General features: G+C 47.9%; 1 protein-coding gene across 2 annotated transcripts in view; it reads left to right on the forward strand.

Annotated features, from left to right (window-relative positions):
* The first annotated feature begins 743 nt into the window (after window positions 1–743).
* The window catches only part of UNC5A (unc-5 netrin receptor A), a 110,767-nt gene continuing 91,996 nt past the window's right edge, over window positions 744–19,514 (forward strand). The window contains exon 1 of one of the 2 annotated variants that reach the window (XM_061617564.1): window positions 744–1,287. In XM_061617564.1, coding sequence (XP_061473548.1) covers window positions 1,185–1,287 — 103 coding nt within the window. In that variant the 5' untranslated portion in view covers window positions 744–1,184. The remainder of the gene's footprint in view (window positions 1,288–19,514) is intronic. The other variant, XM_061617565.1, reaches the window with a different exon arrangement.

Genomic DNA, 19,514 nt, shown 5'->3' on the forward strand with positions numbered 1-19,514 from the left:
TGTGATGTCTCTGAAAACACCCGCGCTGGCTAAGGGGGCGGGAGGAGGGATCATGGCGAGGAGGAGGGCTGCTGCGGGCTAAAGGACCTTTTCACCCTATTCCGGGGTGGCTATGAAGAGGGGTGCGGAGAGGGCTGTGTGTGTAGGCGGTGGTAAAGAGGACAGTCGCCTGGACGGAACGATTGTCTTCCTCGAGAAGAGCGGCTCGCCTGCTTGCCTGGCGGTGCCGCCTGTTGATGGGCCAGGGTTTGAAGTAGGAGGTGGGGGGGCGATCTTGAGTTGGGGGGCGATCTTGAGTTAGGGGTCTGCAGCACTCGCTTGGGGAGCGGCGGAAGAGAAACTGTTGAAGTGGCAATGCGAGGGGAGTGTCCACACATATCCAGACAATTCCTTACGGGCTAAGGTCCAGCCTCCCGCTTCCCCCTCCCTAATAACCGGTCGCCGGTTACCCCAAGCCCAGAACTCTGCCCTTCCACCAAGCCCGGCCCCCGCCCGCAGGCAGCCGGCGGACTTCCCTCCCCCCCCTACCCGTTGGCGCCGAGAGGCCAGCAACGGAGGTAGGTGTGCGCGGCTCCGCCTGGCGGCTGCGGCTCTCTCTCCCTCCCAGAGGAGGGCTTGTTTGCGTCTCAGGAGCTTGTCAGTCTGGAACCAGCTGTTGCTCCGTCCCTTCCCGTGGCGGATTCCAGTCCGGGTTTTGCAGCCCCTCGCTGGCTCTTTCTTCTTTCTCGTCTGCATTGCCGCGGACAAGGCGCTCGCAGCTAGCCCGGCGCTGCCTGGCAGTGGGAACAAGGGAGAGAGAGAGAGAGAAACACATACGCAGACGCACAGTCGCGCCGCGGCGACCGGCCGGCGACGGGGGTCTATGCGGCTGCCCGGCGCGGCTTTCCAGTGCTGGCTGCCGGATCGAGCCCCCTTCTCCAGCCACCGCCCCCCGCCTCCCCGCCAGCTCACCTTTGAAGCCCCGGCGGCGGGTCCGTCCGGCCATGAGCACCAGATGGAGCGTGCTGGGAGCCCGTTGGTGGCTGGGGTGCTGAGTGCCCCCGAGGTACCTTGAGGAGGAGTTGCAGCAGCAGCAGCAGCGCGGAGCAGGCTCCAGCTGGGACATCCCCCGCCTCTTCCCCCCCTCCACCCCTGGTCGCCGGGTCCTGTCCCGTCCTCACTGCGATCCTCTCTCCTGCCAAGGGATGGCTTTATGGCAGCGGCTGAGAGCCCGTGCCCGCATGGGCACGGGGCTATGGCATGTACTGCTGGCTGGCACGATCCTCACTAGCCACATTCATCCCATTGGTGAGTCAGAGCGATTTTCACGCGCGGTGGCGTCGTCTCGTTGGGGCAGTGTGAGCGGCTCTTGCGCTTGGCACTTGGACCTTCCTTGACGGGTGGCAGCCTCGGGGAGGAGGTGACTGGATCGGAGGTTGGAGCTGAGCTCGGCTCGACGGGGAGTACGACGCCCAGAGGGGTCTGGCTGAGGGCGCAGTCTTGGCAGAGTATGCGGCGCGGGGCTTTCAGAAGGGGGGATTGGATCTGCCAAGTGGCATCATGGTAGGAGAAGGCACGAGGTGTACTCAAGAGGCTTGGCGGGGGGGGGACATTGAGCTCTGCGGGACCCCTAGACTCGGCTGGGAGCCACTTGGCATCACAAAGTGTAAAAGCAAACTTTCCAGCCTGCCTGCACCCCCTGCTCTGCCTAAAGGAACCGTTGGGCTAAATGCCATGTGGAATGCTGCCTCTGCCACCCGCTGCCCGGCTCTGCCAAGGGGTCTGTTGCTGCAGTAGAAGAATCCTCTTTTCCAAGGCTGAAATCCTCTTTTCCTGATCTCTCGAGTGAGTTTCTGCCCATTTGCTCCTGTCTTTTGATTGAGTCCCAGGCAAGAGCTGCAGACTTGGGGGTGGTGGTGTTGGGCTGCATCTCTGCCCCCTCCCACCCATCCTATGCCTCTTGCTGCTACTCTTGGCTTCAGCAGAGCACACTGTCATTTGGGTCCTGTTTCTCAGATCTGGCAGACAGCTCTTCTTGCAAGGTGACCGAAGGGTGTTGTAGGAAGGATGCAAAACAGAGATTGCCTGACTGTTCCGGCCTCAGCTGGATAACTGGGACCTCTCCACCCAGGAAGCATACTGGGAGCGGGACTTCCAACAACTATGCAGACAGTTGTGTCCAGAGGTTGACAGGGAAAGCGTCTGGCTGGGGGAGATTATGTTATAGATAATTAACCTGAACAGCCCTGGGTCTGTGATAGGTACCCCAAGGTGAAGATTTGATGGGGGGACTTGGGGCCTAGTGGTTTGGCTGTGTTCAGTTCCCTGTGTGCCAAAGAGAGGAATACTAATGGGGAAAGGGGTGTTGCCAGTGTCTGTGTATTATCAGGATGACAGGGTGTCTTTAGAGCGCTGGCTATAAGTGTTTCACATTCCTCACTAACAAAGACACCCATCTGTTTGCCCAGAGTTCATGGTCCAGCTGGGCTCAGAGGCAGTTTCGGGAACACAGCAACATCCAAACCTTGAACAAACAAACAATGCAATCACCCAGTCCCTGTGAGGCATGGCAGAGCGCTGATTCCCAGAGTAGATGTGGTGAACTAAGGCCCAAAGCCTTAGGGCCATTGCCAAGGTCAGCCAGCAGGTCAGTAGCAGTACATGAAGCTGGAAAAAGATGGCCTTTCCCATTCCTACAATGGCCAGTCTCCTTTTCCAACCAGGGTCCCAGAGAAACTAACTTGACACACACAGGTGTCTCTGGAATTGCTTTTAGAACCACATCAGCTGAAGGATTTGCAAGCTACAACCCCAGTCACTCCGTCATAATGCACCAAAGACACATGCACTCACATGCACTCATGTACACATGCTCTGTAGAATCTCTCAGGGATTAAAAGAGTCTTTCACAAATTGACTACAGCTACCTATCCCACCAACCTATACAGCAAGAAATTCAAACATATACTGGGGGCTCACATACACGCACGATAACAGACACAGGGATATTCAAGATACAAAAGCTAATGTACACAGAGACAGCATGATTGCATTACCAACAAATGTGTGTGTGTGTACATGCACACGCATAACTGCACACATGTTTTACTGCAAAGGCCCCTGATAATAACAAATCCTCTGTAGGCAACATGCCTCAGTCCCCCATGGCCACACACATTTATGCCACAGAGTCATTCAATTGTGTACCTAGCCAGAACATCTGGCAAGGAAGAATACATGCTCTCTACAGAGCAGTCTCTACCAACTATACAAACAAGTCCTCTCTTGTACAGCTGTACAGTGGCTCTTTTAAAGTCTGCACATGCCACAGGCTGCTTTGAAGGATGAGGACCTGGACCTGGCAGCAGAGAGGAGCATGAGTGGATACTGTTTGTCTTTTCATTCACCTTCCCACTGAACTCGGTGCCAGCCTGCAGGGAGCCAGTCAGCTCTCAAGAAAAGCAGGGGGCAAGTCTGCCAGCTTAGAGGCACAATCGCAAAAGGGGGCCCATGTAGGGGGAACCTGTTCCCTGCTGAAGATAGTGGGTGTTCCACCTGCCTGGAGACTGCAGCTCGCCCTGCCAGTGTATGATGCCTGCCTCTATGAGTGAGGGCAATTTGACCCATTTGCATGAAGACGGTAGACAATTCCAGAATATAGACAGTTTGTTGTGTATTCTTCCTAATCCACAAGAGTCCAGGACAACTGCATCATCCCACACACCCCAAACTATTGTGTTATTCTGAGGAACAAGGGAGCTGGGGTGTCAGCCATAGCCAGCCACAGTGTAGGAGTTAAAAACAAGCTTTGCCAACCTGCTGGACTAATTCCCCTTCCTCCCAGCTCTTCACACTCCTGACTTTCCCAACCCCCTCCCATTAGATCTCACAACTACCTTCTTGTCTCAGATGAGCTTTGTCCCTTTGCCCTGTTTCTGTCTACCATGCTCCACTCCCCAAGTCTTGTCTCGAGGTTTGCCTCACTGGCTCCTTAAGACTAATAGCCCTTAGTTCAAATCTATGATCCTCCACTATCTTAATGCCAATTTCCCTCCATGGTTCTGCTCATGAGGAGTGAAAAGAGGGTCTTATGGAGCCGGGTGACCCTGTCACTCATTATCAACATGCAAAATAATTATCATACCTTTGTGGATGAATCCAGGGTAACTGCTAGCATGTGCTTGTGCACATTAACTAAAATGGATTAAAAGCCAAAAACATGCACTGAAGGGGTCCACCCACCCACTTGCCTGGGTTGGTCTGCCTTGATAGCTTGATGGGTTGGTAAAAAGATATTCAGGGGTAACTGACTTGACATTGATCTTTAGTGTTGTGGCCTTAGGAGAAGGGTGCACATGCCCAAAGGAGGGTCTGATTGGAAGCCTCACACAGTGGACTATGAGTGCCAGAAAGCAAAAGCTGAAGACAAATGATGCCTCTGAGTGTGCCTGTGGTAGGATGCAGGAGGTCAGCCATGGCGGGGATGGGTGGGGAAGATCTCAAGCCTGGAATTCAATTGGTGGATTATTGGAATCCCTCTCAATTAAGCAGCCTGGTCTATGATTTGCCCTGTCTATATATCAGTGGTGAGATGAAAGAAGGCATTGTCTGTTCATTTCACACCCATGTGGAGCCCCCAGAGTGCTTCCCTTCCCTAAGTTAAGCTACAAGTTAAAGAAACATGAAATCACACTTCCCTTGATAAGGAAAGGGAAAGAATAGGGCTGCCAGATCAAAATAAAAACAAAACAAAGAACACGCTGGAGATGTGGTTTTGTGTTCCACAGAGTTTTGTAGAGGATAATGTTCTGAAATAAAGAGGTGAGCCTTCTGCTCAGTGTTCTTGATTTGAGAAATGAGGCACAGCCCTTTATGAAGACTAAGATTTAAAGCAAACAAGAAAGTGACACCTGAGAACCTTAGGAGAATCCCATGGCAAATGTCGCACACAAACTTCTTGCCAGCCCCAGCAGGTCTGGAGTGAGCAGGGCTCTCTCGTTCACTCACTAAGGGATGCTGCAGTCAGAAGGACCATTGGGTCAAGCCCCTTGGTGGGCACAGAGCAGGATATGGGAGGAAGGGAGCATTCTCTGGGTAGATGAGGCAAAGCAAAGGGTTGGAGATCTGAAGGGGAAAACTGGTGCCAGGCACCATGTCCCCAAATCTCATTGTTACATCTTCAAATACAAATGTGGGGATGGAGAACCTGCAGCCCCCCGCCAGATGTTGCTGGGCTATAACTCCCATAATCCATTGATCTTGTTGGATGGGGCTGATGGGAGCTGGAGTCCAACACCATCTAGAAGGCCATAGGTTCCCCATCCCAGTACTAATCCCTGTCTCAAATCTCCAAGTGCTAGTTCTTATATAGTCAAAATGGCACCATTCACACCCAAGAGGAAGTTATCCACAGGCTTGGGGGAACATCAATATTTGAAGAAAGTATAGGGAAAACTCACAAGAGGAACCTCAAAAACAACCCAATGAGAAATGTACAGGGACCATGGAATGCTGTTTGTTTGTTGGAGGGAAGGAAAAACAACAATAACAAACCGGGGGGAGGGGGGAGGAGAAATGGGACGGAGTATCCTGGAAGAAAGCAGGATTCCAGCCAGCCTGCCATGAACAGTACATTCCACACTACCACATTTTATTGCTGATCCCACTTGTTATCATTCTTACAGAAATATTGTGGTCATACTTAGAAGCCCAGCCATGAGCCAAGGACTCTGCTGTACAAGTGCACAACAGTCAGATACTATACTTGAAAACCCTCACAGCCCAGCTAGAAAACTTCAGAAGAATGTTGTAGATTCAGAGGGAGAGCCCAAGGAGCATTCCAATCTATGGGCTGGTTTCAGCACACCAGCTTGCCCCTTCAGAGTCTTTCACATGCATTAAATCAGTATCTCTGAACTCGAGTGGTATACAGGCTTCCCCAGCCTGGTGCCCTACATAGTTTTTGGACTGTGATTCTTATCATCCCTGACCATTGGCCATGCTGTCTGGGAATGATGGGAGATGTAATTCAAAACATCTGGAGGGCACTAGGTATGGAACAGAAGGTGTGCAGATGTGACATAAGATCCTCAATTTCTCCATGCTACAGAAACAGAGGCAATCTCCAGAAGTGCTGATTGCAGCCAAGAGCTGTTTCTAACCACTAGGACGGTATTAACAGTTTTGAAAGCCTTGGTTGTGACAATGTGTGTACATCTTGGGTAGGATGGGGCAGAGATTACAATGTGAGAATTGTCAAATTTGCACCTTTCTGAAGCAGGAGAGAAGAAGCAGCCCAAAAGTAGGGGGGGCTTTGAGAGGACTTTCCTATGCTGACTTTCTCCTTTGCCTAGATGGGCTCCTCCTTCTCAGACCCTTCTTCTGGTGAGCTGAAAAGCAGTCTTGGTGAACCACTGGGATGCAACCTTTCTGCCCCCTAACAACAGAATCATCCAGTCTACGCAGGCTGAGAACTGAGTGCAACCATTCTCAATTTTAAGTGCATAAAGAAAAGGAGGGGGGAGAGCTGGAACTTGGTTGAGAGTTCTCTACGGGGTGCTGTGAAAAGTACAGAGAGAATTTAGGGGGCTATTCACAAAAGACCACCTTTTTAATCCAGATAAACCACAGATGTCAACATGGATTAGAATCACAACTCTGCCCTTTAATGCAGGGGTGGGGAGCCTTTTTCAGCTCAAGGACCACATTCCCTTCAGGTCAGCTTTCTGGGACCATGTACCTAGGAGTGAGTGGGGCCAGAGGCAAACGTGGGAGGAGCAAGGAATGTATATTTTACCTTTGTACAATAAGCTAGCTTCTACACAGGCTCACATACCCCTCTCTGTCCTCCATCTGGGCAAGCAAGAGGCATTATCAGACATCAAGGACACATTCCAGCCAGGCAAGAACACTCAAGGAGGGTGCAAAGCAAGGCCAGTAGGTGGTGTGGCTGGGGAGAATCCCGAGGGCCAGACAGAGAGCTTTGAAAGGCTACATTCAGGCCCCAGGACTGAGGTTCCCCACCCACTTTAATATGTGTTCTCAAGATTATGGAACATTTGTTTAGCCAACCTTTTGTTTGCATAATTCCAGGGGCTAAAATATAGTAAGTTGATGGACTCCCGCCTCCCTCTCTTTCAATTATTCTTCCAGGGAGTGTTCTCCCATTTCTGTGCTAATTTATGTCTTTGATTCTGGACTAATTAACCCAGAGTGTTCCTTTCAGTCGTCAACAGGTATTACAATCACTCTTGCATTCTTGGAACACTGTCAGGAAGAGAAAAGAGAGGGTCCACCTCTTTGCCACTCTTCAAGCATTCTGATTACAGAATGGTTTTAACTTGTTTTAAAGTGTGTGGAGGGTTAGCATTATATTATCTTGTAAACAACCCCTTAAATAAGCAGAGATCATTGCAACAGGAATGAGAAGACAGTGCTACCTTTGTGTGTATCGTGAAGAGACCATTGCTAAAACCTGCATCCAGAGCCCTGCTTATACTGAGAAAAAAAAGTGTCGGTAAAAATGTGTTGATAAATCAGAGAAAATACGGAGAAGCTATAAGAATAACTGGAGGGCTGGGAGCCCTGCCTTACCAAAGCAGTTCAATCTGTGTAGTCTCTCCAAGAGAAGGGTAAAGGGTGACTTGATCACAATCTCTAAGTACCTACATGGTACGGAAAAATATTTCTGAAGGCAGGTGGTTCCTTAATGCAGCAGACAAAGGCAGAGTGAGAGCTCCTGGCTGAAAGCTGAAGGCAGACAAATTCAGACAAGAAATTAGGTGCAGATAAGCTGTACCCTCTTAGCATGGAAAAAAAAGGAAGTAACCGTTGGAACAATCTAGCTAGAGAATTGCCAGACTCACAGTTGCTTTTTGCAATAAAGCCCTCTTTCACAATAGCTCCTTATGGCAGAACAAGGTATGTGCAAGGTCTTTCATTATCCCCATGTTTCAAGCAGTGGGAACACCAAATACTTTCTGGCAACTTTGAGATGGCATCATCTAGACAAATTGTGCTGAGCCATTTTTTGTTTCTTACTGGCTCATGATGGGGTCAGATGCTTTCAGTCACTTCCTTCAGTATAATTGAAGGAGACATAAGGGCCACTTTCTTCTTTTCTTGCACCAGAGAAGCATTCATGTAAAGCAAGGTTAAATGTCAACTAACCTTTCTAGGAGCTATATGCCAAAGTTCCTTTGAATTTTTGGATAAGGCTTTCTGGCCCAGTGTATGCAAAAACTCACAATAGACAATTATGATGTTTTGATTTTGGGGAAGGGCTATAGCTCAGTGGTAGAGAACATGCTTTGCATGCAGAAAGTCCCAGGTTCAATCCCTGGTGTCTTCAGGGAAGGCTGGGAAAGACTCCAGCCTGAAACTTTGCTGTCAGTCAGTGTTGACAGTACTGAATTTGTTGGACCAATGGTCTGACTTGGTATAAGGCAGCTCCCTATGTTCCTACAGTCTTCTCATCTGTAATTCCTGGTAATTTGAGGGTCAACCAACTTTCTTCCTAACTGCAGTTCCTTAATAAAACTAAAAAGAGGCACTTCAAGTTTCTTTGCCTGTTGTGCAGTCCTCAGTTTTCCTTTTGTAAAGGAGAGAGAGAGAGAGAGAGTATAGCAATCACATGGGCAAGATCAATCATGTAAATCTTCTCCATGATACTGGAACTTTTCTCTCCTAGCAGAGTGATAAACGGGGGGAAAGACCCACAAATCAGATCTGCCTGCATGGCTGTTATTGCTGTGAAGTGGACCTCGATCTTCACTCTGTGCTTTGGCTGGGAATATAATGCTTTCTTTGCTTGTATGCTTTAGGCATTCATTCTCAGTATTTCCTTTGCTATCTGTAGTCTGTTTCTCATAATCTCCATCCCACTACAATAGCTCCACACTGGTCACACAGCAACATTGACTTTTACACAGAGTGGTAAGCGGTGGTAACGCAGCCGAAGCTCTGCTCACGGCCGGAGTTCGATTCCAATGGAAGGAGGAAGTCGAATCTCCGGTAAAAGGGGTCGAGGTCCACTCAGCCTTCCATCCATCTGTCGTCGGTAAAATGAGTACCCGGCATATGCTGGGGGGTAAAGAAAGGCCAGGGAAGGAACTGGCAATCCCACCCCATATATACGGTCTGCCTAGTAAACATAAGAACATAAGAAGAGCCTGCTGGATCAGGCCAGTGGCTCATCTAGTCCAGCATCCTGTTCTCACAGTGGCCAACCAGGTGCCCGGGGGAAGCAAGACGTCACCCTAAGAGTCAGAAACGACTCGCACTATAAGTGCGGGGACACCTTTACCTTTAATCAAGATGTGAGATTCTCTAAAATTATGGCCAATGTATCAGTGGCAACAACGAGACATTATAAGAGGGGTGGGAAATATGTGGTACTACAGATGTTGGTGGACTACAGCTCCCCTTATCCCTGACCTGTGGCCATGGCAGCTGAGACAGATGGGAGCTGTAGTCCAGCAACAGCTGGAGAGTCACAGGTTCCCCTGCCCTGTTTTAGCATAACAATCCCTTATTCTCATTTCATCTTTGTTTTGTTTACCACTTGAGGGGGTGAATCTTAAGCAGAAGTCAGCTGAAAGAGAGGATGGGAGGTATTCAAATCAAGCGTGCTTGCCTTGCTTTTCATTTGTCTTCAAAATAAGTGACAATGTAAATAAAAGCAGAGTTGACTCTGGTTTGTATTGGCTGGTGACATGCAGATTTCCCTGCAAATATTGAGGTTGTAATCCAATACACACTTGCCTGAGAGTAAGTCCCATTGAACCCAATAGAGCTTGCTTCTGAGTAGACATGTATTGGATTCCAACCTAAGTGACCTAAGATTGACCTGAGACAGTGAGAACCTTGGAAGTTTCTTATACCAAAGCAGACCAAGAGCTCAGTATTGTCTACATCAGGGATGGGGACCCTGTGGCTCTCTCAATATTGTTGGACTACAGTTCCCATAATCCCTTACTTTGGCTATGCTGGTTGGGGCTTAATGAGAGTTGGAATCCAACAACATCTGGAGGGCTACAATCCCCATTTCTGTCTACTCTTAGGAGATCTTCAGTGTTTCAGAAGGAATCTATCCCAGCCTTACTTGGAGATGCCACAGACTGAACTTGGCAAGGGGCTTTATTTTCCATACCTGGGATTCCTTGTCCAGGACTGGTTTAGGAAAACAACACTGAATAAATAACCTCTGGAACAACTGTAGGTGCCCATGTTACCTCAAACCACACCTAAATAAAAAGTAGCAGAAATCCTGGATGTGCCCTAGATATGAGCTGTGCCCACATACAAAGCTTTGCCAGTGTTGCAACCCTCAGTCTCAGCCTGCATCTGCTAATATCCCAGTTTAAGATTCCTTCCATTCGGGCTTACTTTTACTCCCCCATCCCAGGGTGGTTCTGATTCTATATTCCTCCAATAGTCTACTAATTAATTATCCATAATTGTAGCTCACTCTCTTCTTCTGTACCAGAATTGACCCTCAAATCTCTCCAGATGTGAACATAATAGCAAAAGCAAAGATCCACTATTCCTAATACTGACCTTAGGATGCTGATAGGCAGGTCATGATGAAGATTTGTTTGTCCCAAGCATGAGTTAATTACAAGTGATTTTTTTCTGAATATGGAATTCTGTTAGTCGTTCTCAAGGCAAAGACTCATTGATGGAACTATCCTCCATCAATTTGATTGATCCTCGTGGCCTCCATCACATCTTGTGGCAATAAATTCCGTATGCTAATTATGTATTGCGTGGATATATTCTTAAGTATCCTGAGTCTACAGCCAATCAATTTCATTTCAATGATTCAAAGGTCCAGTATTTTGAGAAAGAAAAAACTCTCTATTCACTCTGTTCACACCATTCATGATTTTATAAATATTATGTTCTTTCGTAGTCATCTTTTTTCTAAACTAAAAAGCATCTCCTTTTTAGCATTTCTTTGTAGGGAAGATGTTCCAACTTCCTGATTTAAGTTGACTTTTGCTGCATCTTCTCCAGCTATAGCGATGATGCCCCTCACCAAGACCTCCCCATGGCCCCATGTTCAGACCAAGCAGGCTGTCAGAAATGGGCAAACATTTGTTTTTCATTGTAAGCAAATATTGATTAAGGACTCATTTCACTCATGACTTCCAACAATACACCATATGCCCATGCTTATGTACATACATACCCAACACACTCAAGGGAGAAAGACGCTCTTTCTGGCAAGTTAATTCTACCCCAGATCCTTTCAGAAGAGCATAAGAAAAGCCCTGCTGGACCATGCCAAAGGCCCTTCCACTCCAATATCCTCTTCTCATATTGGCCAGCCACATGCCTATAGGAACCCCACAAGCAGGACCAGGACACACTCTCCCCTTTAGTGATTCACAGCTACTGGTATTCAGAGGCATACAGCAGTAGAGGTAAAGCACAGCCATCATGGCTAGTAGCCACTGACAGCCTTGTTCTCCAAGAATGCACCTAATCCTCTTTTAAAGTCATCCAAGTTGGTGATCGTCACCACATTTTGTGGGAGCATATTCCATAGTTTAACTGTCTGCTGCATGAAGAAGTACTTTTGTCTGTCCTGGATTTTCCATCGTTAGGAGCATAGGAGGTTGCCTTATACCAAGTCAGACAATGAGTTCACCTACCTCAGTTTTGTTCACACAGATTGGCAGCAGTTCTTCAGGGTTTCAGACAGGAGGCATCCAGTCCTACCTGGAGATGCTGGAGACTGAACTTGGGACCTTCTGCATACAAAGCTAGGACCCTGACCTAAACATTCAGCTTCACTGGATGACCCAGTTTCTAGTATTATGAGAGAGAGAGAAATTTCTCTCTGTCCACATTCCCCATATCGCACATAATTTTATACACTTCTGTTATGCCCCCTGCTTACTTATCTTAGCTCAAGTGTCTGAACATAGGCAAGTCATTCCATAAATATGTGGTATAGACCACTTGGAACTGACCCACCACCTCAGAATGCAGGAAGACAATAAAATGTTTGAATGCCCCCCCCAGTCTTCCTGTACATAGAAAATTAAGCACAAAAGAACAAGAAAAAACAAGAAAATAAAGCCCTGTCTCATTTTTTTATCCATCTGCAGCTGGTATTCAGAAGCTTCTGATCTGTTCCATTCACAAATAAGGGAGAAAGCTATACTAGAATTATCTCTGATATCCTATTTTTTTTCACAAGCAGAGAGTTGGGTTTTTTTTAAATGCTGGGGAACATTCACTCCTGTGATCCTCCACCTGCATTCTGAAGTGGTGCACTCCTAGGATGGCAGTAGAATCATAGAGTTGGAAGGGGCCTATAAGGCCATTGAGTCCAACCCCCTGCTCAATGCAGAAATTTAAATTAAAGCATACCCAACAGGTGGCTGTCCAGCTGCCTCTTTAATGCCTCCAGTGTTGGAGAGCCCACCATCTCCCCAGGTAATTGGTTCCATTGTTGTACTCCTCTAACAGTAAGTTTGTTCCTGATGTTCAGTTGAAATATGGCTTCCTGTAACTTGAGCCCATTATTCTATGTCCTGCACTCTGGGATGATCAAGAAGAGATCCCGGCCCTCCTCTGTGTGACAACCTTTCAGGTACTTGAAGAGTGCTATCATATCTCCCCTCAGTCTTCTCTTCTCAAGGCTAAACATGCCCAGTTCTTTCAGTCTCTCGTCATAGGGCTTTGTTTGCAGTCCCCTGATCATCCTCGTTGCCCTTCTCTGAACCTGTTCCAGTTTGTCTGCATCCCTCTTAAGTATGGTGTCCAGAACTGGATGCAGTACTCAAGATAAGGCCTAACCAGTGCCAAATAGAGGGGAACCAATACTTCACACAATTTGGAAACTATACTTCTGTAAATGTAGCCTAAAATAGCATTTGCCTATTTTGCAGCCACATCACACTGTTGGCTTATATTCAGCTTGTGATCAAGATTCCCTCCTAAACACCGAGGAGGAGAACCTGGCATCCTCACCACCACAAGCCCTCTCCAAGCAGTATACTGGGGGGACCCAAGCTCTGTGGTAGGAGACGACATGATTGGCATAACATCACAGGCATCTCCTGTTAACAGCCGCCTTCACTGCCTATACAATAACCTGTCCTTGGACTCCACTCACAATCTTCCTCCTTGCTCACTGCTTAAAGGATCCCTCACCTCTTTGCTTGGCCTTTAATTCCCCCATCCCTTCAGATCTTTTCTTGACACTGGACGTCACACAGGACAAACACCAAGGAAAAATAATCCCCAAGCCCTCAGAGATCCCCTCCCCCGCAAGCTCCACAGTTGGTTCGTGAAATGTCTGTCCCTCTAGGCAGCAACTTACACATCTGTACCATGTGATATTTCTGAAAATGTAGTTCAACTCTGAACTCTTTCCCTGTCATACTTAGGTTGGGTCGATCTTACTGCCTGAGGGCCCTTTCAAGTGCTAATCCTGTCTGAGTCTTGGATTTTCCTTCATTTGTCTCTACATTACAGGACTAGTCTCATGGGGTATGTGCTTTGCATAACAGAGGGGTGGGTGTTGCAAGATGGTATATGGTTATCTAAAACTTCCTTGGGGTGGCCTGAGAGCAGCACAATCTCCTGCTTGGACAAGCTGGCAATCAGTCCTAATAGAGACCTGGCAAGCACAGCCTCAGATTAGACTGGACTCCCAAGAGGGATTTGCCCAGGCAGCTAGGCCTCCCAATGCTGGTTTCTTTCTGTGTGGATGTCAGTGTGAAAATCCGCAGATGTGCTGAGCAAGGCAAGTTAATGTGTTTTGGTGTGTATTAGAGTGAGAAGAGGGGGTGATAGATCTATGTTGGTATGTGCCTGGGGATCTGCAGCAATTTATGTTTATATCTCTGAAGTGGGCTATGGATTAGCATGCAGTGCTGAATGTCAGCCCAGGAGCAAGGACCAGGACTGAAGAAGGGGGTTTCTGTAATTTCCATCATCTACATCCCTTTAGTATCTGACCCACATCACAGCAACCCAGACATGGCCTGCCATCTGTATAATAAATCTGTGACACAAGACTGTTCTTCATTCATGGTTGTCCTCTAGACAGAGAAATGCTAGAGATGGTTGTGTGCAGATGTTGGACTCCAACTCCCATCAGGCTCAGCCAACAAGACCAATGACGATGGACACTGTAGCCCAGCAACATCTAGAGGGCCTCCGGCTCCTGCTATACGTACATGCATTGTGGAATCAGTGCCAGAGAAGAAGGATCAGTACCATTTAAGAAAGTTCCCTGTGGCTATAATTATGTACTTGGGTCATCAGACAAATGCTAGAGCCAGCCTAGCCATTTCATTGAACGAAGCAAGGAGACCCCCTACTGGACAACTCTAGGCTAACCTGCCATGGAGTTCTCCACTCAGCCTTTAGGATTTTTTTCCAAATGACACTCAAAGCCACAATTGTGCTATTTGCATGCACATGCACATGTTTATGCAGGTTTGAAACTGGAAAAAAAGCCTTTAAAAAATTGCATGTATGTTAAAACTTAGACATTACATTTGAATTGCAGAAGAGACACATCACACGTGTGAAAACAGCCATAGAGGAGGGTGGCTGGCTTTTGCTCTGGAGCTGAAGAGGAATAATATCCCTGAATGTTGGGCTGTGGCCGGTCATACCAGTGTCAGAGATTCATCAGAGTTTGACATGTCCCAGCCACACATCTATATGTTGCTGCTGCTGCTGCTGCTGTGACAGTCATGATAGCTTATAGGACGATCGCTGGAACAGACCAAGGAGATAAGAACAGCTGGGGAAGGTGCTAATTGTGCAAGGGCCTTCCTGTCAACATTTCCCTACTTCACAAGTCTGCCTGCTATATAATTGCCCCATCTCCACATGGATGCATTTTGTGAAGGAGGCTAGGAGACAGGAAATGTGTGAGTAGATGGAAAAGGACCAACCTGTGCAGCACAAGGCACTGCAATGAGGGATGGATTGCGGTGGGGATAGTTTTGCGGGGGCACAATTATCACTCATATGTAAGGCAATGTTTTCCCTTCCATCCTTGGTCCAGGTAGGGCAACTTGAATTGCATCAAATATAGTTTGACTCCAGGGATGAGTAGAGACAGAGGTATGTGCAGGGTGAGACAAGTGTGACAAAAGCTGGAAGCTCTCTTCTCTTATTGTGTATTCATTCTAATATGGGGCAAGGCTGGGATCCCAGTACTGGACACCCGCTGTGTGAGTGGGGAGCCTATAGAGGTAGCTTTTGCCTGCTGCAGCCCCCCCCTCCTCCTTCTCTTCCTCCTCCAGGCCTATGTCTCCTCCTCCTTTGCTCTGCAGCTGAAGCCTGAAGGGACCAGGGCTCAGGGTGACCTTGAGGCTCCAGCAGGAACGTTACTAAATCCAAGTGTTTGATCCTCAGCTGCAATTAAAGGAGAGGCAAAGAATTTGCTTGGCCTCCTGGAGACACAGAGACACTCCCTGCTGGAGCAGCTACTGTAATGTTGCCCGGGAGAGTTGAGAAGGACTGCCTTGGGGCAGGAGGCGTCAGGGAAGTTCTCAGCAGTGAAAACTCTTCCTACCAAGAGCCTCAGGTTCTGCCTGTCCCTGCTGATGCCCCACAGCCCCCAGTGCGTAGCTCCCCCCCCTTGCCATCTATCTCTCTCTGCACAAAGTCTTGTTTGTGCTCCTTTGTCTGAACCTGTTCCCCCTCCTCTCCCCACCGTGATGATTGCAACTCCTTGAGCTCCACCAACCCCCATCTCCAACTCTGCAGCGGCCTCTAAATCTGGGCAGGTGGAAGTGGCTGTGGCAAGCAGTTGCTGAGGTGAGTGGTTGCTACGGCAGCGCGGCTGATGCCTGATGACCGGGAAGCATCTGCCATTAATCAGGGCAATAAGTGGGTCTCTCAAGGCAGGATGCATGGTGCAGATCAGCAATTAGCAAGGGCGGCCTCCCTGTAATGAGCAATTGTAACAAGGAAGGGGGGTGAGAGAGAAGCACAAGAGAAGCAGGAGAATGGAGTGCCCAGTAGACCCTTCCCCCCCCCATTACATGCTGGTGTGTTAGGGAACTGTTAACAGCTTCTGTGCTGTGCTTGTTGAGCCCAGCTGCCTGTGCCCCAATTAGCCCGGTGCCCTTTCTGCTATAAGCTGATGTTACCAATGTCGATTCATAGTCTGGCCTTTTAAAGAAGCAGCTTTAATGTATTCAGTGACAACTGGGGGGCTGTGTTTAGATCTCGCTGTCAGAGCAGTAACACAAGCTCTGGATCTTTGTTGACCTAGACACTGTCTTGCACCCCTGGCAAAATGGGAGAGAGGTGGGCTGGTATGTGAGCAAGGCTGGCAGTGGAGAGCGGGAGGCATCAATTCTCTGATCTGTTCATCCCTCCAGATGCTTTATGATGCTCTTCCAGGCTCCCATTTTTTATGCTGCTATTCTTGCTACACCCTCCCTGCAATGCACTCCCTGCCCCAGGATTCAACAATGAGTTGGTGGAACTGTTGAAGCAGCGAAGCTGGGCTGCTACCTGCTGACTACTGTCAAGTTGCTGTTACGAATCCGATGTGCAGCATCTGTATTAAGACTTGGGCCTAATTCTCCACACTGAGGGGGTAAACTTACGTTTGGGCCGTACCACTTCAAACTGCCAGTGGGAACTTAGATGACTGAGTGCTATTCCTTAAATAAATAAAAAAATCCCTCCACATAGAAAATCAAATGTCAAGGGGATCTTCTCGACAGCTAGTTTTGGGTTGTTGTTGTTGTTGTTTTTAATATATAGCAATATTTTGCAAGAATGTTTTGTAAGGAATAGCACTCTGTCATTTAAATTTCCAACTGCAATTTGAAGTTGTAAAGTCCAGGCACAGGTTTACCATCTCAGTGGGAATTAGGCCTAAGAAAGGTCAGTGGAAAACAGCAACAGAAAATGGAGTATGGCTCATCTTTTGGCACAAACAGGAGGATTGATGGGATAAAACTGGAAATCATGGCCTCAACTATCATGGCTGTGTCACTTCAAAATGCAGATGTAGATGAGGACTCCCATAATCAAATCCTCCTCCATACAAAAAAAAAAATCTCTCTGAATAAAACAATAGCATGTAAGGGAGATTCTTGTCCAAAGTAGGTCTGCTGCCACTGGCAATCCAGCTGGCACTCGCTACATGAATGGACTTTTCATCTGACAGTGTTTCCATGATCTAGTAATTAGGCCTACATAGTTTGGGGTGTTCATATAAGGCCTGGTTTCCCAGGATGTGAAACTGGCTTACAATAGGTAGTTCCTACAAGACAAGGGTCAATCATCAACATCACATTCAGTAATGATGGAGATGTGTTTTTCAGTATCAGAGAAACTGTGGCCATCCAGGTGTTGTTGCATATGAGCTTCCTTCAGCCTCAGTCAGCACAGCCACTTATCAGGGATTATGGGAAATGTAGTCGAACAACATTTGGAGGGCTGCCGATGCGCTACCACTATGCTATTATGTACCCTCGGCAATGCATGTCCTCCTTAAGGGTGTTTGCCTGGGTATTATGCCACAGCACAAATCTCAAGGTTGCTGAACAACACAGCCTCCATTTTTGTATTCTGGGTGGTCTTTGTAGCCCAGCCCCAACCCTGGGGATACGCTTGTTGGCTGGAGGGGCGGTAGCATAGATCTTTGTCGCCTCCAGTGCTTTGCTAATTGCATGTAATGGGAGAAGTGTTATCAGCTGAAATACTTAATTAGCTAAATTCCATTGTGATGCAAAACTGCCACTGACAAATTCATTTATAACAATCACTGACTTAATCAGCACTTGGCCCTACCATTTATTGCGAGTACAACATGAGGCTGGGTACTGGGAAGCAACTTCAGCCTCACAAGCTCAACTCCTTTTGGCTTCCCCAGTGTCTGGCAGCAGGGAGTGCTATAAGCCATGAGAGAGCAGTACTGACAGAGGAAAAAGCTCCCGGCCTCTCCAGGTAGCATGCAGGGCAGGGTTGCAAGGTGAAAGGCTGCTTTCTTGGCTTGTGAAGGGATTAGCTAAAGTTGCAGCATCCCAAGTGATGACAACTGGGTCTGAAACCAAAGGATGGGGGATAGAACAGAATCAGATTTCATCATTCTGTGACAGTGGGTAAAGAATGAACTGCTGGGTTTAGAACAATGGTTTTAGGGCAGTTTTCCCCAGCCTGGTGCCCTTTAGATGTTTTTGGCTCCCGGTTCCCAACTCCCATCAACCCCAACCAGCATGGTCAATAGCCTCCCCTTTCATGCTGATTAGGGACATCCAGGAGTGTAGTGGCAAATTCAGATGTGCATGATAGTCACAGCAACACCCCCTACAGCCATCATCCTTCTAAGATTATACAACTTTCTAAGATTTTAGAATAATCTGGCCAGGTTGGAATACTTCTTTCTGCTTCTCTGTCCTTGTCTCCCACAACAGACATCCATAGGAGCTAATTGGCACAAAAGGGGAGTGTGTTAGCTACCAAGAAGAGTCTTCCCAATGGCTGACTCATTTCCTTTCACTGTGATTGGCTCCAATCAGCAGAAAAGGACAAGGATGCATGTTAGAAGACTCTTTTCAGTGGCCAGCACACTCCCCTTTCATGCTGATTGGCTCATAGGATGCTGGGGTGCAGTCGTCCAGGGTCCCTGGGGATCTTAGACCCTTTGCTTTTTTGGGAGCAGAGTCCCAGCAGGGTCCCTGTGTCTCCAGCATTCTGTGAGCCAATCAGCATGAAAGGGGTGTCTTAGCCACTGAGAAGAATCTTCTAACATACTTCCTTGACCTTTCCTGCTGATTGGAGCCAATCAGAGTGAAAGGAGATGAGTCAGCCACTGAGAAGAGTCTTCTTGGTAGCTAACATTCTCCCCTTTCGTGCTGATTAGCTCCTATGCATCCTTGATTGCTTCCCAGTCCCTTTTGGTTGGCGAGCTGGTTTTTCAGCACTGGTATCCCACTACTCCCACCACATCTGGCTTGGTAACAGTACTGATATACAGACATTTTCTGATGGCTTGTCTTGTATCTCTCAGCATTTCCTTTAGCATCTGACTTCTTTTTGAATACCCACTTGCAGCCTACAGCTTTCCTTCCTTGAGGAAGCTTGGTCAGTGTCCAAGTTTTATTTTGGTGTAGAGACTCCAGCTCTTCCTTGGCTGCCTGCCTCCACCTCTCAGCTTCAGCTTTGGGTAAGGCTTCAATCTCTTTCCAGATCTCTGGTTCTGGAAGTTCATCTCTCACAAGGTAAGCAAATCTATCTGGTGGTACACCTCTGTTGGTGCGTTCAGAGTGTCTGGGTGCTGGCGCTTCAGCTGCCCCTTCCGGCTCTGATGCCTCTTCTGGCTCAGACTCCTCATCTCCCTCTGCAGGTATATTATTGTTATACCTTCTGTGGTGGAAGAATAACTCTTCTTCTTCCATTTCGCTGTCATCTGTTTGGTGTGGCGCCCCTTCTGGTCGGTGTGCACATTTTCCTTCATCAAAATGGACAGCTCTGCATACTTCAAGTTTGCTAGTTTTGGGATCTATGACTCTGTATCCCTTCTGCGTTGGAGA

Source organism: Rhineura floridana, chromosome 3 (assembly GCF_030035675.1).
Source record: "Rhineura floridana isolate rRhiFlo1 chromosome 3, rRhiFlo1.hap2, whole genome shotgun sequence".
In the NCBI taxonomy this organism is placed as follows: Eukaryota; Metazoa; Chordata; class Lepidosauria; order Squamata; family Rhineuridae; genus Rhineura; species Rhineura floridana.